The sequence below is a fragment of the Triticum aestivum genome, chromosome 1B (genome assembly GCF_018294505.1).
Source record: "Triticum aestivum cultivar Chinese Spring chromosome 1B, IWGSC CS RefSeq v2.1, whole genome shotgun sequence".
Lineage (NCBI taxonomy): Eukaryota > Viridiplantae > Streptophyta > Magnoliopsida > Poales > Poaceae > Triticum > Triticum aestivum.
In genome coordinates this window covers 648,893,177-648,913,625 of record NC_057795.1, presented here as the reverse complement: position 1 = coordinate 648,913,625, position 20,449 = coordinate 648,893,177, and the positions used below count along the sequence as shown (strand labels likewise).

The following is a 20,449-nucleotide window of genomic DNA, read 5'->3' as shown; positions in this document are numbered from 1 at the left end:
TCAGGCCCTCTCGAATGCCGGCCCAGATTATAGATAGCGCAAACCAGAAGGCGGAAAGCCAATTTGCCCCACTTTACAAGGGGTTGAATGATTTGCCCTTTGATTGTCAGTGGCCCGGGCCCCACCTGGTAGCCTCTTAGAGGGGGCAAATTATCCAATAAAGAAGTAAAGTGGGGCAAAAGATCCAATTTCTCCCAACGGTCCAAAGCGGCACACGGCGGCCGCCGAGATCCGCGAGGCCGCGGCCGGAGAGGGTCTGGGCATGTCCCGGCTACAGGCTAGCGGCGCGTGGGGGTATCGGGTGGCGGGGCGGACGCGCACCTCGACGACGACGACCGCAGGCGCCCCTCCCTCGACGACGACGACGACCGCAGGCGCCCCTCCCTCGACGACGACGACGACCGCATGCGCTCCTCGACTCGGCGCCGACAGAATCGACGGGGTCAAGCGCTTCCATACAGCCCTCGTCGAGCGCAGGTTCGCTTCGGTTCCTCCCGTCCTCTCGCGCCGTGGAAACTCGAACTGATTCGCGTGCGGCGCAGGTGGTCAAGAAAGAACATTGCGGCACGGTCGCCGGAGGTGAAGAAGCTCGTCTGCCTACCTCCGCCTCCTCCACTACGCCGAGATGTAAGATGAAATAAGCCCTCCTCGTCTGCACCCTGCTGCTGCCTGTGTGCCCATCGGATGCTATTTCTTTCCGTGATTGGTATGTGCCATTGGAAGTGTTGCTGTTGCTGCAGGCACAAAATGAAGCTCTCCTTTCTATTTTGACATATTACAGAAGGATTTATCAGAGTTTGATGATTATGTTAAGAATTCTCTCATTAAAATGAGCAGCTAACTAGGATGCATAGTAAGAAAATACTCATTGAGGCTCTTCTGTAGTTAGTTATGGTTTATCCACTCCTAGTCAATCTGATGGAAATATATAATTGTTGGGCTGTGTCTTATCTGTATTTCAGTGTGTGTGTGCGCGCGCGCTTATGGCCCATGTGGCCCATGTGGCCCATGTGGCCCATGTAACCTTGCAGCCTATATATGTGCTGCCCCCTTGTACAGGAAACCCTAACTCCAATAGAATACAATACCAGGCCATCTTTCTATCCCAGCCGCCACCCCTCTCTCCCCTGATTCTACATGGTGTCAGAGCTTGGGTTCCCAATCCCAGCAGTGGTGATGGTGGTTGGCTGGTTGTGCTTGCTGGCGATTGTCTGAGAGGAGAAGGCTTGTGTGGAAGAAGGAGAGGTGGAATCCCAGATCTGAGGGGAGGAGGTAGTAGAGAGGTGAAAGTGGGGAGCAGTGGTTGCTGGAGGTTGCTAGTGGTGTGATTCAAGATTGGAAAGATGGGGGACAACCAGGGGTTGGTAAAGGCGTTGGAGAAGCTAGCTGAGCTCATCACTGTCAAGGCAGAGGGTGTGGCTTCCCCAGGTGCGCTTGTTCCTCAGCCTGAGGTGATACAGAAAATAGAACTGATGCCAAATGAAATCAAGATGGAAGGGGTCACAAACTACCTAAGCTGGTCCAGAAGGGCATTGCTAATATTGAGGACAAAGGGGCTGGAAGGCTATGTCAGAGGGGAAGTAGATGAACCGGCGAACAGGGCAAGTGAAGAGTGGAAGAAGTGGAGTGTCATTGACTCTCTGGTGGTGGCATGGCTGCTGAACTCCTTGACCCCATCCATTGCAGCAGCCGTGGAGACTCTTCCCCATGCAGCAGAGGTATGGAAAACCCTGGAAACATTGTACTCCGGGAAAGGGAACATAATGCTTATGGCGCAGATTGAGGATAGAGTAAATGAGCTAAAACAAGGGGATAAGTCGGTGATGGAGTATGTAGCAGAATTGCAGCATTTGTGGGCTGACTTAGACCACTATGATCCACTGGAGTTACCACATTCAGAATGTATAGTTGCTACTAAGAAGTGGGTAGAGCGTAGGAGAGTGATGAAATTCTTGAAGGGACTTAGCTCAGAATTTGAAGGAAGGCGTGCTGGGTTGTTTCATCAGCCAAAGCTCCCCTCGCTTGAGGAGGCAGTTGCAGCAATGGCACAGGAGGAGGTCAGGTTGAAGTTGACCAGGACTGGAGAAGCGAATGCATCTCGCTCAGCATTTACTGTGTCTGAATGGAAGGAGACAAGAGAGTGCTTCAACTGTGGAGAGAAAGGTCACATAAGCATCAATTGCACAGCACAACGCAGAGAAATACGTGGTAGGGGAAGAGGTTACAGCCGAGGTGGATACCGGGGAGTTAGAGGCAGAGGTAACTCGAGGGGTTCGAATTATTCCAGTGGCTTCAAAGCAAACTTGGCTAACTTGGCAACGCAAGAAGAAGGGACGTCAACAACCTCTCAAGGGGAGTCGAAGAGTAGAAGCCAGGAGGACAACACCTTCGGGAACTTTGCCCACTTTGTCTACACAGGGGAAGGTAACTTTGCAAATGCATCTATATCCACACATGATTTCCTTCCAGATTGGATATTAGATTCTGGAGCATCCAAGCATGTTGCGGGTACCTCAACTGAGTTTGAATCATATACTCAGTACCCAATTACACATTGTGAAACAATACAAACTGCTGATGGCACCTCACAACCGATTAAAGGAGTTGGATCAGTTCAATGTACACCCACTATTAAATTATCTGATGTATTACATGTTCCAGCTTTTCCTGTGAACTTGCTTTCTCTAAGTGCTTTGATTGATCAGATAGATTGCCGAATAACTCTTGATAAGAAAATATGTTTGATTCAGGAGAGGATGACTGGAAGGAAACTTGGGACAGGAACCAGGCGTAGTGGATTGTGGTATATGGATCGTGATGTGTCTAGGTCTGGTGCTAGTCCTATTTTGGCTGTACTAGTTGGAGTAAGTGAGACAATGGCGATGATCCATCACTGTCGCATGGGGCATATGGCTTTTGATAAGATGAGTAAGATGTTTCCTGATGTAATGCGTGGAGTAGACAAGAGTAAGCTTGTGTGTGATGCATGTGAATATGCAAAGCACACAAGAATCTCATATTTGAGTAAGGGGCTAAGGAGTATATCCCCGTTTATGCTGATTCACTCTGATGTGTGGACATGTCCTGTTGTTTCTGTTAGTGGAATGAAATATTTTGTGACATTTATAGACTGCCACACTCGCATGACTTGGGTGTACCTCATGCGACATAAAGATGAGGTATTCCAATGTTTTCAGGAGTTTTATGCCTATGTGCGAAACCAATTCAATGTGCAGGTGCAGGTGATCAGATCTGACAATGGAACTGAATATGTAAACAAGCAATTTGGAGGTTTCCTGTCAGCACAAGGCATAATGCACCAAACATCATGTCCAGATACCCCTGCTCAGAATGGTGTTGCAGAAAGGAAAAACCGACACATTTTAGAAGTGGCTCGATCACTTATGTTCACCATGAATGTGCCAAAATTCTTGTGGAGTGAAGCTGTCATGACTGCAACGTTCCTGATCAACCGGATGCCTTCAAAAATGCTTGGTATGAAGTCCCCATGTGAGATGCTATTTGGGAAGAATAAATTCTCAGTTCCTCCAAAGTTATTTGGGTGCACCTGCTTCGTTAGAGATCACAGATCAGCAGTGGGAAAGCTGGATCCACGAGCTGTAAAATGCATATTTGTTGGATATCCTGCAGGGCAGCGAGGCTATAAGTGTTGGAGTCCTGCTGAAAGGCACACATTTGTAAGTATGGATGTCACCTTTCGAGAATCTGAGCCTTTCTATGGTGAGAAGACAGATCTCAGCACTTTATTCGAAGAACTTGACCACTCACAATCTATGCAGGGTGGTCAAGAGGGGGAGTGCAACTTGAGTGGTGAGTGCAGCACCAATGGCGACAAGGAGCAGCCAATACCAACCCCGAAAATAGTGGGATCCTTCATTCCAATTGTAGTTGATGGGGCGGAACAGCAGAGGTGGCAGAGACCAAATGAGGAAAGGAATCCTCAGGTGTATACAAGAAGGAAGAGAGGTGTGGAGGAACAAGTGCATGAGGAGCAGTCAAAAGAAACTATGGAACAGGGGGAGCAGTCAGAAGAAACTCAAGCGACAGGAAGCTCATCTGAAGTGGAGTCATATGAAAATTCAAGTACTGAAGAAGCATCACCTAACCTGCCAATTGCTCTCAAGAAGGAAGTAGCAAGGAAAACTTTGAGCAAGGGCAATCTTGAGCATGACATCAGTAATTATGTCACCTATGAAGCCCTATCACCTTCATTTAGAGCATTTGTCGCATCACTTCAAGCCGTGATTGTTCCTAAAGACTGGAAAGAAGCAAGACAAGATCCAAAGTGGTGTGAAGCCATGAGGGAAGAGTTGGAGGCCCTGAGAAAGAACAAAACATGGGAGCTAGCAAATCTTCCATATGGGAAGAAGGCAGTCAGTTGTAAGTGGATCTTCACAGTGAAGCAGAATCCTGAGGGTAAGGTTGAGCGTTACAAGGCAAGACTGGTAGCCAGAGGGTACAGCCAAACGTATGGTATTGATTATGACGAAACATTCGCCCCAGTTGCAAAGATGAATACAGTGAGGATTCTAATCTCATGTGCAGCTAACTTTGGATGGCCACTACACCAACTTGATGTAAAAAATGCCTTTTTACATGGAGATCTACAAGAGGAAGTCTACATGGAAATTCCTCCTGGACTTTCTACACCTGGGACTGTTGGGAAGGTTTGTAGATTGAGAAAATCTCTCTATGGTTTGAAGCAATCGCCAAGGGCTTGGTTTGACCGGTTCAGGCAAGCAGTTTGCAGTATGGAGTATAAACAATGCAATGGAGATCACACTGTTTTCTATAAACATTCCAAGCAACAGATTACTATTCTTGCAGTATATGTGGATGACATCATAATAACGGGAGACAATGAAGAGGAGATTGGAAGACTAAAGAAATGCCTAGGCAAAGCATTTGAAGTTAAGGATCTTGGTCAGCTAAAATATTTCCTGGGTATCGAAGTTGCAAGATCAAAGAGGGGAATAGCCCTGTCTCAGCGGAAGTATACCTTAGAGCTCCTAAGTGATATGGGAATGCTTGGATGTAGAGCAGCCCCAACTCCCATTGAACAAAATCACAAATTGACAGCACAGATGGGTGAACAAGTTAACAAAGCAAAATATCAACAATTGGTTGGCAAACTTCTGTACTTGTGTCACACTAGACCAGATATTACATATGCAGTAAGTGTAGTAAGTAGATATATGCATGACCCCAGAAGTGGACACCTTGATGCAGTCTATAGAATCATGAGGTATCTAAAGGGCAGCCCTGGTATGGGACTCTGGTTCAAGAGTAATGGCCATTTGAATGTTGACGGTTATAGCGATGCTGATTGGGCTAGCTGTCTTGATGATAGACGATCAACCTCTGGCTATTGTGTGTTTGTTGGTGGAAATTTGGTATCATGGAGAAGCAAAAAACAACCGGTGGTGTCAAAATCAACTGCAGAAGCTGAGTATAGGGCAATGTCTCAAGGGCTGAGTGAGATGTTATGGGTAAGAGGCCTTCTGCTTGAGCTGAAAGTGCTCAGACAAGATCCTCTGAATGTGTGGTGTGACAACAAATCTGCAATCAGCATTGCTAATAATCCAGTGCAACATGACAGAACAAAACATGTGGAGATAGACAGATTCTTTATCAAAGAGAAACTGGATGCAGGAATCATCAAGATAACTCATGTGAGCTCTGGACAACAAGTCGCCGATTGTTTGACAAAAGGTTTGGGAACCAGGGAGAACAATCTTGCTTGTGACAAGATGGGCATGATAGATATCTATCATCCCTCTTGAGGGGGAGTGTTGGGCTGTGTCTTATCTGTATTTCAGTGTGTGTGTGTGCGCGCGCGCTTATGGCCCATGTGGCCCATGTGGCCCATGTGGCCCATGTGGCCCATGTAACCCTGCAGCCTATATATGTGCTGCCCCCTTGTACAGGAAACCCTAACTCCAATAGAATACAGTACCAGGCCATCTTTCTATCCCAGCCGCCACCCCTCTCTCCCCTGATTCTACAATAATGCATATGGAGATGTGCTGTTTCACATGGTGCATGCTTGTTTTATTTATTCATGCTTTTATGTGATCAGTTCTCTCAGATTAAACAAGCACAACTGACCATGTGCTTTTATTGCAGGTAATGAATCTGATTGGAGATGTTAGAATATAAGTGGTTGATATGATTGATACAGCAGGTAAGTTATCCCTTTCAAGTTGTAGGAAACATAATTCTAAGATTGACCATATCACAGAGGGGCAGTTGCGCCATGATTTAGTGCAGTGATTAAACGCAGAAATTAAATATTATATAGTTAGTTAAATTTATTTAATAAGGCGTGGAAACATGCTGAAGTGCTCCACATTCATGTTTGACAACCGAGAAAGTAAATTATAACATCTTGTTGCATACCAAAAGTAGCTACCATTTGACAGTCTTTGCTTCTAAATATGAATATACTAATAAGACTATCACAATTAAATTAGGAACTATTGCCAAAGGAGCTGAGCTGCTGCTGCATCAAGGAGCAAGAGAAGTCTATGCATGCTGTACACATGCTGTTTTTAGGTACGTTTTTTATGCCCATTCCATAATTTGTCTAGTAGGAAGTATGCTAGATGAACTATTGGACTTGCTTTGCTATGGGGAAGGCCCATCACCGCACTAAATGCGTAGTTACAGACTTGTTCCATGGAGCTGAGAGTTTGATGGAACCAAGAGTCTGCACCAATTTGTGCAAGCAATTCAGAAAGTGCGCACTGTGCTGTTATAATCAAACATTGTATGTCGGATCTAAACTACAAATCTGGATAGATACAATAACTTAGCAAAACAGCAGGGAAAAAGAATTCAGTGGTGACAATTACCAAATATTTGATGCTATGCGAAATTTGGTTTAAACTTATTTGTGGCGTTAGATTCATGTCATGGAAATGTGAACCCAAAGTGCAAACCTTCAATAAAGCTTGGAATAATTATGTTGTCTTGTTGCAATTTTTGTTCATTAGAAAAGGCTGAGATGCAATCATTGAACTTGGATTTGAGCAATATGTTTTATTGTGTTATTCCGTGGTAACATGCTTAGCGCTGATTTCTTACAAGTTACAAATATGTTTCACATCCTCTTTTCAGTCCACCAGCCATCGAGAGATTATAAGTTAGTTTGTTTCAAGAAATAATCATCACGAACACTATCCCCTCGAAGACGCATTGAAGACTTTGCTAAGCGAGGCAAGCAACCTACTTTGATCATGTTGAACCCATATTTGCATTACACACTTAGAATTATTTTGCATGAATAAAGTATTGTATACTAGTATTGCTATGCTAAGTTAATTAGCTAGGGTTTAGCTATGCCCTATGTGCTTGATATTGACACCCCCTTGACATTCTTAATACCCGTCATTTCTAAATGTAGGACTACATACCCACTGGTCACAAATAAATGTGGGTCATAGGTGCAAGTTTAATAGTATTGCTTAGCCATGCAAGTCACATAAATCCTAGGACTTGGGAAGAATCTTTGTTACTCATAAATGTATTACAAAAACCCAAGGGTGCCACTAATGCCTGTGGAATGAATCTAAAAAAATAAGGTCTTACAAAATGGAGATGAAGTGGAGATGTTTTCAAAAAGGTATAGTGTACAGTCACCAACCTTACATGTGCAAGCACATTACCACAATATGAGATGGGGCTAGATTTAGTACCTTGGTTGGTCTAGTGTAGAGCCCTCGCTGGATGGATACCCCATACACGTGACAAGAGTGGACAATATGAATCACGGGAACTCTACCGACATCATTCTTGAGATTAAAATGGTTTGATTGTTCAAATCGCATACACCTAGCGCCAAGAGACATTCAAGATGCAAAGGCCTGAAAGCATGGACTTGTATCGATGTGCATAACTTATGGAATTGCAAGAGCACCACTTAAGAACCAACAACTTTTGATTGGAATAAACCCCAACAAGAGAATGTTATTTTAGAGCTACTAGGTGAGCACGACAATTATTATATTGATGGATAATATGTCTTTAATTAATCTTGAAACAATTTTAGGGTGTTGTATGATCAACCTTGGATATATCAGATTTATATAGGTTAGATGAGAGTTTGCAGCACCAATCATGATTCTGATAATTGGTGGATTATTGGAGTATCTGGGATTGGATTAGTAGTAAGAAAAGAAGCATTTTGAAGTAACAAAACTTGTGTTTCCTTTAGGCTAGATGAGACTTAGCAACATCAATCATGATTATGAAAATGGTGGATTATTGGAGCATCTGGGATTGGATTAATAGTAAGGAAAAAAGAATCTTGGAATAGCACAACTTGTGTTTTCTTTAGGTTAAATGATATAGCTACTTGGATTCTAGGATGGAGATAATTTTGGCACTCGGATTTGTGATGTTTTTGATCTAAGCTTAGTAGCTTGCATGTGCCCCATATGGATATAATCATGAATGTGATACATGTGGATCAGAGTTATTAGACGTAGGTGATTTTGGTGTCCCTCCCCAAGAATGTTATGAGTACAAGATCATCATTTTGGTTTAATTTGAAGAGATGGCAATTTTGATGGTATGTGATAACCTTGTGGGAGTTGGGTCATGTGAGCCTCATAACAGTTGGCATTAGAGAAACGGTATTTAAGTATGTTATGGTGAACTTTCACCCTCACACCCAATCCTACCAACACCAAGCCATGACTTGGTCGAGCCGCGACAATAAAGTTGGATATTAAGCCTAAGGATGTGGCCGTTGGACTAACCCTTATACTCCACCATTTGATGAACATCATAACAACATGTTCATGAGTTCTTGGACATGTTTGTGGTTATCAAAATTGATGATCTCTTGGTCTATCCTCCCCCCGAAGATGATCGTAAGCAACACTTGAGAATGGTTTTGGACAAACTCCAAGAACCCCAATTATATGCCAAGTTCAAGAAGTATAGAATTTGACTAAAAAAAGTTGGGTTATGTGGACATGTTTTGTCCATAGAAAGTTTGCTAATAGACCTGTCAAGGATAGAATCCGTAACCAAGTGGAAGGCTAAACCAATGTGAAGTTAGAAGTTTCCTCGGACTTACCGGTTATTATCGCAAATTTGTGGAAGACTTTCGAGCACCATTGATGAATTAACTCCTGAAGAAAGATAATACATTTGAATGAACTCCCAAGTGTGAAGAGAGCTTTCGAGAGTTTAGAAAGGTCAACCAAGCCACCCCAGACATTTATAGGAGTTTTAAAAATTATTGTGATGCATCTAAGCGTGGACTTTGTTCTATATTTGATGCAAGAAGGAAGACTCGTAGCCTATCTATCAAGGCAACTACGTCCTCATGAAGAGAACTACCCTACCCATGATTTGGATCTAGCAGTAGTAGTGCATGCTTTAAGTATGTCTTTTTTCAGATGAACTTAAACATGAGAAAAAGAAGATTGGTATATTTAATCAACCACTATGACTTTGATATCCATTACCACCCAGATAAGTGTCACAGTGGATACTCTCAGCAGGAAGTCGTGTACCTGTCCTGCCTTGACCAAGCAGAGCAATTAGTGCTACCTAAAGGCTTCGATAAGTTTGGCGTAGAGCTAGTCAATAGTGGCTATCTCGCTAACTTCAATATTAGCCCCACTCCTAGGTTGAATCAAGAAGAATAGAAGAAATCAATGAAATGATCAAGCATGGAAAAGCCCTGCATTATCAAAAGACAAGCAATGTGTTCTTTGGTTTGGAGGTCGCATCTACATACCTAACCAAGAAGGTTTGAAGAAGTGGAATCTACAAGCAGCTCGTTGCACCCCTTTATTCCATCCACCTAGGGAGTACCAAGTTATACCAGGACAAAAGGAGTTCTTAGTGGAATGGAATGGATTTAGTTAGGTGATTGTGATCTTGAGGAGATAGTCAAATATGTTTGGTTGGTTATGAGATTTTAGATCTAGTTTGAGCATGATGATTATTATATTAGTGGATAAATCAAAATTTTAATTAATATTGGAACAATTTGGATTTTAGTTAGGTGATTTTGATCTTCAAAAGATGGTCAAATATGTTCGGTGGATTAAGGGATTTAAGTCTATTAGGCGAGTATGATGATTATTATATTAGTGGATAGACATATCCTTAATTAATCTCAAAACTATTTGTATTTAGTTAGGTATAATTGTGACCTTGAACCAAATTTTACGGTGGATTGTGAGACTTTAGGTGGATTTAGTTAGGTGATTATGATCTTGAGGAGATAGTCAAAGGTGTTCGGTTGATTATCAGATTTTAGGGCTAGTAAGTGAGCATGATGATTATTATATTGGTAGATAAATAGATCTTTAGTTAATCTTGAAAGTATTTGGATTTAGTTATGTGATTGTTATCTTGAACGAAATATCGTGGGGGATTATGATTAGGTGGATTTAGTTTTAGGTGATTGTGATCTTTAGGAGATAGTTAAAGATAGTTGATAAGAGATTTTAGGTCTAGTATGAGCATGTCTACTTTATATTGGTGGATAATATATTCTCAATTAGTCTTACAACAATTTGGATTTAGTTAGGTGGTTGTTATCATGAAGCAAATTTGACGATGGTCATGAGTTTTTGGTAGATTTAGTCAGGTGATTGTGATCTTGAGGGAATAGTCAAAGATGTTTGGTGGATTATGAGACATCTTTAATTAATCTTGGAACAAATTGGATTTAGTTAGGTGATTGTTATCTTGAAGCAAAGTTGACGATGGATTATGATTTTTGGGTGGATTTAGTTAGGTGATTGTGATCTTCAACTAAATTTTACAGTGGATTATAAGATTTTAGGTGGATTTAATTAGGTGATTGTGCTCTTGAGAAAATAGTTAGTGAGCATGATGATTATTCTACATGAGTGACCAAGACGATGATGCCACAAAGAGTCAGTAGGCGAGGAGAGGCGGAGAGACTGATGGCGGAGTCATCAGAGGGAAGGTGAAGCCATTCATGCTTCGAGAGGGCCTAAGAGTTATAGCTTCAAGGGCCAGCAACTAGTAGAGCATCCGTTTGAGGATTGTAATCAGAATAAGAGTTAAAGTCAAGAATGACCCTACAACTAGAGTTTACAATCTAACCACCTGAAATGAGTTGCATGGGTTGAGGAATGTGAGCAAAACTAGGATCATGAAAAGACGAAGTGCTAAGAGTGCCTTGACTATCCATTGGGAGGGAAATTCCTAAAAACATGAACATGAGAATTTGGAGGTCGAATGGCAGACAAATTGGAGGAATCAGACGAAGAAGCACCCGTCGGTGAAACTAGAGGAGGTGGGTGTTGAAGTCGTGCAATTTTTGTTCCTCGTCAATCTGGCTTGGTGTCCTTCCCTTGTATGCGGGTTATGTGTCACGGACTTGATGTCGCATCCTACGTTCCCTTGTTGGGGGCTCTTGGCCCCGGCGACAGGTAGCGTAGTGCACACATCCTGTGGGTTAGACATTGCGGTGCCGACTGCCCTTGCTCCTGCTTCGCCGATAGGTGGTGCTCGAGCGTTTGGTTATGGCGGCACCCAACAGGGGAACACGGGTTGTAGGATTGAGGCAGCACACAAACTAACCCGTAGCCAAGCAAAGGGTGCCCGAGCGGACTGGCATGGAGCGGAGAGAGCACGAGGGGTGTGAGGGAAGGGGTGTAAATGTCGTCGGGAGAGGATTGCCGCCCTCGTCTGATTTTGAACTTGAAGTCGAGCGATGAGGATGACGATAGGGGAAGCGAGGAAGGCAGGAAGAGGGCACTTAAAGGAGAAAGGCATCATCCACCCTATGCATGTGCGTCAGCCGTGATGGTGGTTGGTTGTGGGCAGATCTGATGTTTGCATGTGGATCTACTACTTGGGATGGCATGACATGATTGTTGTGGAGTGAGGTGCCGCACTATTATGTTGTGTGGGTGAGTTTGGAGAGATAGAAGTCGCGTTGCACTCTAGGGCTTCAATTGTACCAAGTTCCAACATGAGATTGTGATTGTGTTAGTTAATCATTTTACATCCTTAAGCCCTAACATGCGGAAAGTTGGGTGGTGCCATCCAGAAGTTGTTTGGATGAGTTATGATTGGAGTCTGATGGTGATGTAGAAGTGATATTCATGAGATAGTCAAAGAGTTTGGGTAGATTATGAGATTTTATGTCTAGTTGATCACGGTGATTATTATATTGGTGGATAAACAAATCTATTAATCTTGGAACAATTTGGATTTAGTTAGGTGATTGTGAACTTGAATCAAATTTCATGATGGATAAATAAATTTAATTGTACATATGAAGATCCATAGTCCGTTAATAGAACTTGTGGTTTATATTGGTTTTAGATAACCATGAATTTGGAGTTTATTTAAATCATGGTTACATGTTGGTGGATTGCTTTGTGTTAAATTCACACTTTTGGAGATTCAAGTTGGAGAACTTTTGGGTGTAGTATGATCAACCTACAGTGAGGAAGCATACCACTCAAAGCAAGACGTGAGAACCTTCTTCGTATCCAAAAGCCCCTTTTAGTCTGTCTGCCCTTAGTATTTATGATACATAATCGCATCTTCTCCCGTTTTCTTGTATCTCCACGAAAGTAAGTATTGGTATGATCGGAAGTAGTATTTAGATATATGTGACCCTCTAGCAGTTTGACTCCGTTGATAGTTTGACTCCGTTGATGGTATACGAAACTTCCTTCCTGCGAAAGGTTGAGTTCGTAAATCAAGCTTGTGGAAAAAGCGAGTGCCGGTATTTGATGGTGAGGATGACTAACCTCGCTCTTGCAACCATGAATATTTTCTAGATACTACGGGCATATACCTTCTTTCGAAGGCTTAGATTTGTATAGGTTAGATGAGAGTTTGCAGCACCAATCATGATTTTGATAATTGGTGGATTATTGGAGCATCTGGGATTGTATTAGTAGTAAGGAAAGATGAATTTTGAAGTAACAGAACTTGTGTTTCCATTAGGCTAGATGACACTTAGCAACATCAATGATGATTATGAAAATGGTGGATTATTGGAGCATCTGGGATTGGATTAATAGTAAGGAAAAAAGGATTTTGGAGTAACACAACTTGTGTTTTCTTTAGGTTAAATGATATAGCTACTTGGATTCTAGGATGGAGATAATTTTGGCACTCGGATTTGTGATGTTTTGATCTAAGCTTAGTAGCTTGCATGTGCCCCATATGGATATAATCATGAATATGATACATGTGGATCAGAGTTATTAGACGTAGGTGATTTTGGTGTCCCTCCCCAAGAATGTTATGAGTACAAGATCATCATTTTGGTTTAATTTGAAGAGATGGCAATTTTAATGGTATGTGATAACCTTGTGGGAGTTGGGCCATGTGAGCCTCATAACAGTTGGCATTAGAGAAACGATATTTAAGTATGTTATGGTGAACTTTCACCCTCACACCCAATCCTACCAACCCTTACGTCTCACCAAGCCATGGCCTAGTCGAGGCGTGACAATAAAGCTGGATATTAAGCCTAAGGATGTGGCCGTTGGACTAACCCTTATACTCCACCTATTTGATGAACGTCATAAGAACATGTTCATGAGTTCTTGGACATGTTTGTGGTTATCATCATTGATGACCTCTTGGTCTATCCTCCCCTCGAAGATGATCATAAGCAACTCTTGAGAATGGTTTCTGACAAATTCCAAGAACCCCAATTATATGCCAAGTTCAAGAAGTATAAAATTTGACTAAAAGAAGTTGGGTTATGTGGACATGTTTTGTCCATAGAAAGTTTGCTAATAGCCCCGTCAAGGATAGAATCCGTAACCAAGTGGAAGGCTAAACCAATGTGAAGTCAGAAGTTTCCTCGGACTTACCGGTTATTATCGCAAATTTGTGGAAGACTTTCGAGCACCATTGATGAATTAACTCCTGAAGAAAGATAATACGCTTGAATGAACTCCTAAGTGTGAAGAGAGCTTCCGAGAGTTTAGAAAAGGTTAACCACTGATCCGTCCTTAGCCACCCAGGACATTTATAAGAGTTTTAAAAATTATTGTGATGCATCTAAGCGTGTACTTTGTTCTATATTTGATGTAAGAAGGAAGACTCGTAGACTATCTATCAAGGCAACTACGTCCTCATGAAGAGAACTACCCTACCCATGATTTGGATCTAGTAGTAGTATTGCATGCTTTATGTATGTCTTCTTTCAAATGAACTTAAACATGAGAAAAATAAGATTGGTAGATTTAATCAACCACTATGACTTTGATATCCATTACCACCCAGATAAGTGTCACAGTGGATACTCTCAACAGGAAGTTGTGTACCTGTCATGCCTTGACCAAGCAGAGCAATTAGTGCTACCTGAAGGCTTCGATAAGTTTGGCGTAGAGCTAGTCAGTAGTGGCTATCTCGCTAACTTCAATATTAGGCCCACTCCTAGGTTGAATCAAGAAGAACAAAAGAAATCAATGAAATGATCAAGCATGGAAAAGCCCTGCATTATCAAAAGACGAGCAATGTGGTCTTTGGTTTGGAGGTCGCATCTACATACCTAACCAAGAAGGTTTGAAGAAGTGGAATCTACAAGCAGCTCGTTGCACCCCTTTATTCCATCCACCTAGGGAGTACCAAGTTATACCAGGACCACAGGAGTTCTTAGTGGAATAGAATGGACTCAGTTAGGTGATTGTGATCTCGAGGAGATAGTCAAATATGTTTGGCTGGTTATGAGATTTTAGGTCTAGTACGAGCATGATGATTACTGTATTAGTGGCTAAATCAAAATTTTAATTAATAATGGAATAATTTGGATTTTAGTTAGGTGATTTTGATCTTCAAAAGATGGTCAAATATGTTCGGTGGATTAAGGGATTTAAGTCTATTAGGTGAGTATGGTGATTATTTTATTGGTGGATAAACAGATCCTTAATTAATCTCGAAACTATTTGTATTTAGTTAGGTATAATTGTGACCTTGAAACAATTTTACGGTGGATTGTGAGATTTTAGGTGGATTTAGTTAGGTGATTATGATCTTGAGGAGATAGTCAAAGGTGTTTGGTTGATTATCAGATTTTAGGGCTAGTAAGTGAGCATGATGGTTATTATATTGGTAGATAAATAGATCTTTAGTTAATCTTGAAAGTATTTGGATTTAGTTACGTGATTGTTATCTTGAACCAAATATCGTGGGGGATTATGATTAGGTGGATTTGGTTTTAGGTGATTGTGATCTTCATGAGATAGTTAAAGATAGTTGATAAGAGATTTTAGGTCTAGTATGAGCATGTCTACTTTATATTGGTGGATAATATATTCTCAATTAGTCTTACAAGAATTTGGATTTAGTTAGGTGGTTGTTATCATGAAGCAAATTTGACGATGGTCATGAGTTTTTAGTGGATTTAGTCAGGTGATTGTGATCTTGAGGGAATAGTCAAAGATGTTTGGTGGATTATGAGACATCTTTAATTAATCTTGGAACAAATTGGATTTAGTTAGGTGATTGTTATCTTGAAGCAAAGTTGACGATGGATTATGATTTTTGGGTGGATTTAGTTAGGTGATTGTGATCTTCAACTAAATTTTACAGTGGATTATAAGATTTTAGGTGGATTTGGTTAGGTGATTGTGTTCTTGAGAAAATAGTTAGTGAGCATGATGATTATTCTACATGAGTGACCAAGACGATGATGCCACAAAGAGTCAGTAGACGAGGAGAGGCGGAGAGACTGGCGGCGGAGTCATCAGAGGGAAGGTGAAGCCATTCATGCTCCGAGAGGGCCTGAGAGTTATAGCTTCGAGGGCCAGCAACAAGTAGAGCATCCGTGTGAGGATTGTAATCAGAATAAGAGTTAGTCAAGAATGACCCTACAACTAGAGTTTACAATCTAACCACCTAAAATGAGTTGCATGGGTCGAGGAATATGAGCAAAAGTAGGATCATGAAAAGACGAAGTGCTAAGAGTGCCTTGACTATCGACTAGAGGAAGTGGGTGTCAAAGTCGTGCAATTTTTGTTCCTCGTCAATCTGGCTTGGTGTCCTTCCCTTGTATGCGGGTTATGTGTCACGGACTTGATGTCGCATCCTACGTTCCCTTGTTGGGGGCTCTTGGCCCCGGCGACAGGTAGCGTAGTGCACACATCCTGTGAGTTAGACATTGCGGTGCCGACTGCCCTTGCTCCTGCTTCGCCGATAGGTGGTGCTCGAGCGTTCGGCTATGGCGGCGTCCAGTAGGGGAACACGGGTTGTAGGATCGAGGCAGCACACAAACCTACCCGTAGCCAAGCAAAGGGTGCCCAAGCGAACTGGCGTGGAGCGGAGAGTGCACGAGGAGTGGGAAGGAAGGGGTGTAAATGTCATCGGGAGAGGATTGCCATCATCGTCTGATTTTGAACTTGAAGTCGAGCGGTGAGGGGATGACGATAGGGGAAGCGAGGAAGGCAGGAAGATGACACTTAAAGGGGAAAGGCATCATCCACCCTATGCATGTGTGCCACCCGTGATGGTGGATGGTTGTGGGCGGATCCGATGTTTGCACGTGGATCTACTACTTGGGATGGCATGACATGATTGTTGTGGAGTGAGGTGCCGCAACTATTGTGTTGTGTGGGTGAGTTTGGAGAGATAGAAGTCGTCTTGCACTCTAGTCTAGGGCTTCAATTGTACCAAGTTCAACTTATTCAGATTTTGTGCTCTCTCAAGCTCAAGCCTTTCTCTGAACCAAATCTAGCCCAAGAAACCGCCTAGCTATAAAAGTTCTGATAGCATGGACTTATATTGATGTGCTTAACTTATGGATTTGTAAGAGCACCGGTTAAGCATCAACAACTTTTGCCTGGAATAATTTTCAACATGAGATTGTGATTGTGTTAGTTAGTCATTTTACATCCTTAAGCCCTAACATGCGGAAAATTGGGTGGTGCCATCCAAAAGTTGTATGGGTGAGTTATGATTGGAGTCTGATGGTGATGTGGAAGTGATATTCAGGAGATAATCAAAGAGTTCAGTAGATTATGAGATTTTATGTCTAGTTGAGCATGGTGATTACTATATTGGTGGATAAACAAACCTATTAATCTTGGAGCAATTTGGATTTAGTTAGGTGATTGTGAACTTGAATCAAATTTCATGATGGATAAATAACTTTAATTGTACATATGAAGATGCATAGTTCGTTAATAGAACTTGTGGTTTATATTGGATTTAGATAACCATGAATTTGGAGTTTATTTAAATCATGGTTAGATGTTGGTGGATTGCTTTGTGTTAAATTCACACTTTTGGAGATTCAAGTTGGAGAACTTTAGGGTGTAGTATGATCAACCTACAGTGAGGAAGCATACCTATAGATCCTTAATTAATCTCAAAACTATTTGTATTTAGTTAGGTATAATTGTGATCTTGAACCAAATTTTATGGTGGATTGTGTGACTTTAGTTAGGTGATTGTGATCTTGAGGAGATGGTCAAAGGTGTTCAGTGGATTATCAGATTTTAGTGCTAGTAAGTTAACATGATGATTATTATATTTGTAGATAAATAGATCTTTAATTAATCTTGGAAATATTTGGATTTAGTTATGTGATTGTTATCTTGAACCAAATATCGCGGGCGACAATGATTAGGTGGATTTGGTTAGATAGTTAAAGATATGAGATTTTAGGTCTAGTATGATCATCTCTACTTTATATTAGTGGATAAATATGTTTTCAATTAATCTTGCAATTATTTGAATTTAGTTAGGTGATTGTTATCTTGAAGCAAATTTGTGGATCATGAGTTTTTGGTGGTTTCAGTGAGGTGATTGTGAGCTTGAGGGAATAGTCAAAGATGTTTGGTAGATTATAAGACATATCTTTAATTAATCTTGGAACAAATTGAATTTAGTTAGGTGATTCTTGAAGCAAATTTGACTATGGATTATGATTTTTTGTGTGGATTTAGTTAAGTGATTGTGGTCTTCAACTAAAGTTTACGATGGATTGTAAGATTTTTGGTGCATTTAGTTAGGTGATTGTGATCTTGAGAAAATAGTTAGTGAGTATGATGATTATTCTATTCATGGATAAATAGATCTTTAATTAAATTTGGAGTAATTTGAATTTAGTTAGGTGATATCTTGAACAAAGTTTTACGGTGGATTTTGAGTTTTTGTTGGATTTTGCTAGGTCATTGTGATCTTGAGGAGATTGTCAAAGATGTTTGGTGAATTTTGAGATTTTAGGTCTAGGATGAGCATGACTATTATTATATTGGTGGATAAACATATCTTTAGTTAATCTTGGAACACTTTGGATTTAGTTAGGTACTTAGGTGATTGTGATCTTGAAGCAAATTTGACCATGGATTATGAGTTTTTGGTGGATTTAGTTAGGTAATTATGATCTTCAGGAGATAGTCAAAGATGTTTGGTGGATTAAGAGATTTTAATTCTAGTACTTGGGCATGGTGATTATTACGTTGGTGGACAGACATATTTTAATCTTGGAACACTTTGAATTTAGTTAGGTGATTGTGATCTTTAAGCAAATTTGGATTATGAGATTTTAGGTGTTTGTGATCTTGAGGAGATGGTCAAAGATGTTCAGTGAATTATGAGATTTTAATCAAAGATGTTTGGTGGATTATGAGATTTTAGTTCTAGTACGTGAGCATGGTGATTATTATGTTGGTGGATAGTCATTTTTAATTAATCTTGCAACGCTTTGGATTTAGTTGGGTGATTGTAATCTTCAAGCAAATTTATTGATAGAGTATGAAATTTTAGGTGATTGTGATCTTGGGGAGATAGTCAAAGATATTCGGTGGATTGTGAGATTTTAGGTCTAGTATAAACGTGGCTACTATTATATTGGTAGATAAAGCCTTACATTAATCTTGAAATAATTTAAATTTAGTTAGGTGTTTGTGATCTTGAAGCAAATTTGACGATGGATTTTGAGTGGATTTAGTTAGATAATTGTGATCTTGAGGAAGTATGAATTTTTGGTGGATTTAGTTTGGTAATTGTGATCTTGAGGAAATAGTCAAAGATGTTTGGTGGATTATGACATTTTAGTTCTAGTAAGTGAGTATGGTGATTATTATGTTGGTGGGTGAACCGATTTTCAATTAATCTTCGAACACTTTAGATTTAATTAGGTCATTGTTAGCTTCAATCAAATTTACGGATGGATTATATGATTTCAGGTGGATATAGTTAGGTGATTGTGATCTTGAGGAGATAGTCCTATATTAAGTGGATTATGAGATTTTAGGTCTAGCCTATGCACGTCTACTATTATATTAACGGATAAACATGTCTTCAATTAATCTTGGAATAATTTGGATTTAGTTAGGTGATTATATTGTTAAAGCAAATTTGACAATCAATTATGAGATTTTGGTGGATTATGAGATTTTAGGTCTAGTATGAGTATGTTTACTATGTATTGGTGGATAAATATATTTTTAATTAATGGAACAATTTGGATTTAGTTGGGTAATTGTGATCTTGAAGCAACTTTGATGATGGGTTATGAGTTTTTGCGTGGATTTTCTTAGATGATTATGATCTTGAGGAGATAGTAAAAATCTTCAATAAATTATGACATTTTAGATCTAGTACGTGAGCATAATGATGGATAAAGTGATCTTCAATTAATCTTGGAACACTTTTGATTTAGTTAGGTGATGGTAACTTGAAGCAAATTTGTCTGTGGATTGAGTTAGGTGATTGATGTTGAGGAGATACACAAAGACGTTCGATGGATTATGAGCTTTTAGGTCTACTATGAGCATGACTACTATTATATTGGTGGATAAACATATCTTCAATTAATCTTGCGACAATTTGGATTTAGTTAGGTGATTATAATCTTGAACCAAAATTCACGGTGCATGATAAAATTTAAGGTGGATTTAGTTAGGGGATTGTGATCTTGAGGAGATAGTCAAAATGTTAGGTGGATTATGAGATTTTAGGTCTAATATGAGCATTTGGTGGACAAGCAGATCTTCAATCAATCTTGCAACAATATGGATTTAATTAGGTGATTATGATCTTGAATCGGTGGATTATGAGATTTTGGGTCTAGTATGAGCATGGCTACATATTGGTGGATAAATATATCTTTAGTCAATCTTGCAACCATTTGCATTTAGTTAGGTGATTATGATGTTGAACCAAAATTCATGCTGGATTATGAAATTTTAGGTGGATTTAGTTAGGTGATTGTGATCTTGAGGAGGTAGTAAAAACTGTTCGGTTGATTATGAGATTTTAGGTCTTGTTAGAGTACGTAATGGGCCTAATGGGCCCATTAGTCTTAGGGTTAATTAGAGATAAGGGTCGTTTGCTTAGGGGTCAAGTAAGTCTTGCTTGAGAGTCAAGTAAACCTCTCTATATAAAGAGAGGAGATGTATCAATCTAATCAAGCAAGAATTAAGAAGGAAATCCCTTCCCTCTTGCC

At 40.5% G+C, this 20,449-nt stretch overlaps 1 protein-coding gene and 1 long non-coding RNA gene across 3 annotated transcripts; both read left to right on the top strand.

The window, feature by feature from the left end:
- Window positions 1-183: 183 nt before the first annotated feature.
- Window positions 184-20,320, top strand: LOC123145248 (uncharacterized). 2 transcript variants are annotated; one of them, XR_006472205.1, is made up of 5 exons: window positions 184-477; window positions 543-627; window positions 6,148-6,205; window positions 6,495-6,576; window positions 7,141-20,320. It is a non-coding gene; the product is annotated as an uncharacterized lncRNA (long non-coding RNA). The 2 variants fall into 2 exon arrangements; XR_006472207.1 differs by lacking the exon at window positions 6,148-6,205.
- LOC123145233 (uncharacterized) lies at window positions 1,042-2,968 on the top strand. Its single transcript, XM_044564609.1, has 2 exons — window positions 1,042-2,424; window positions 2,751-2,968. Exons 1-2 carry the CDS (start codon window positions 1,344-1,346, stop codon window positions 2,792-2,794), a joined length of 1,125 nt encoding a protein of 374 aa, XP_044420544.1. The 5' UTR covers window positions 1,042-1,343; the 3' UTR covers window positions 2,795-2,968.
- Window positions 20,321-20,449: the final 129 nt, after the last annotated feature.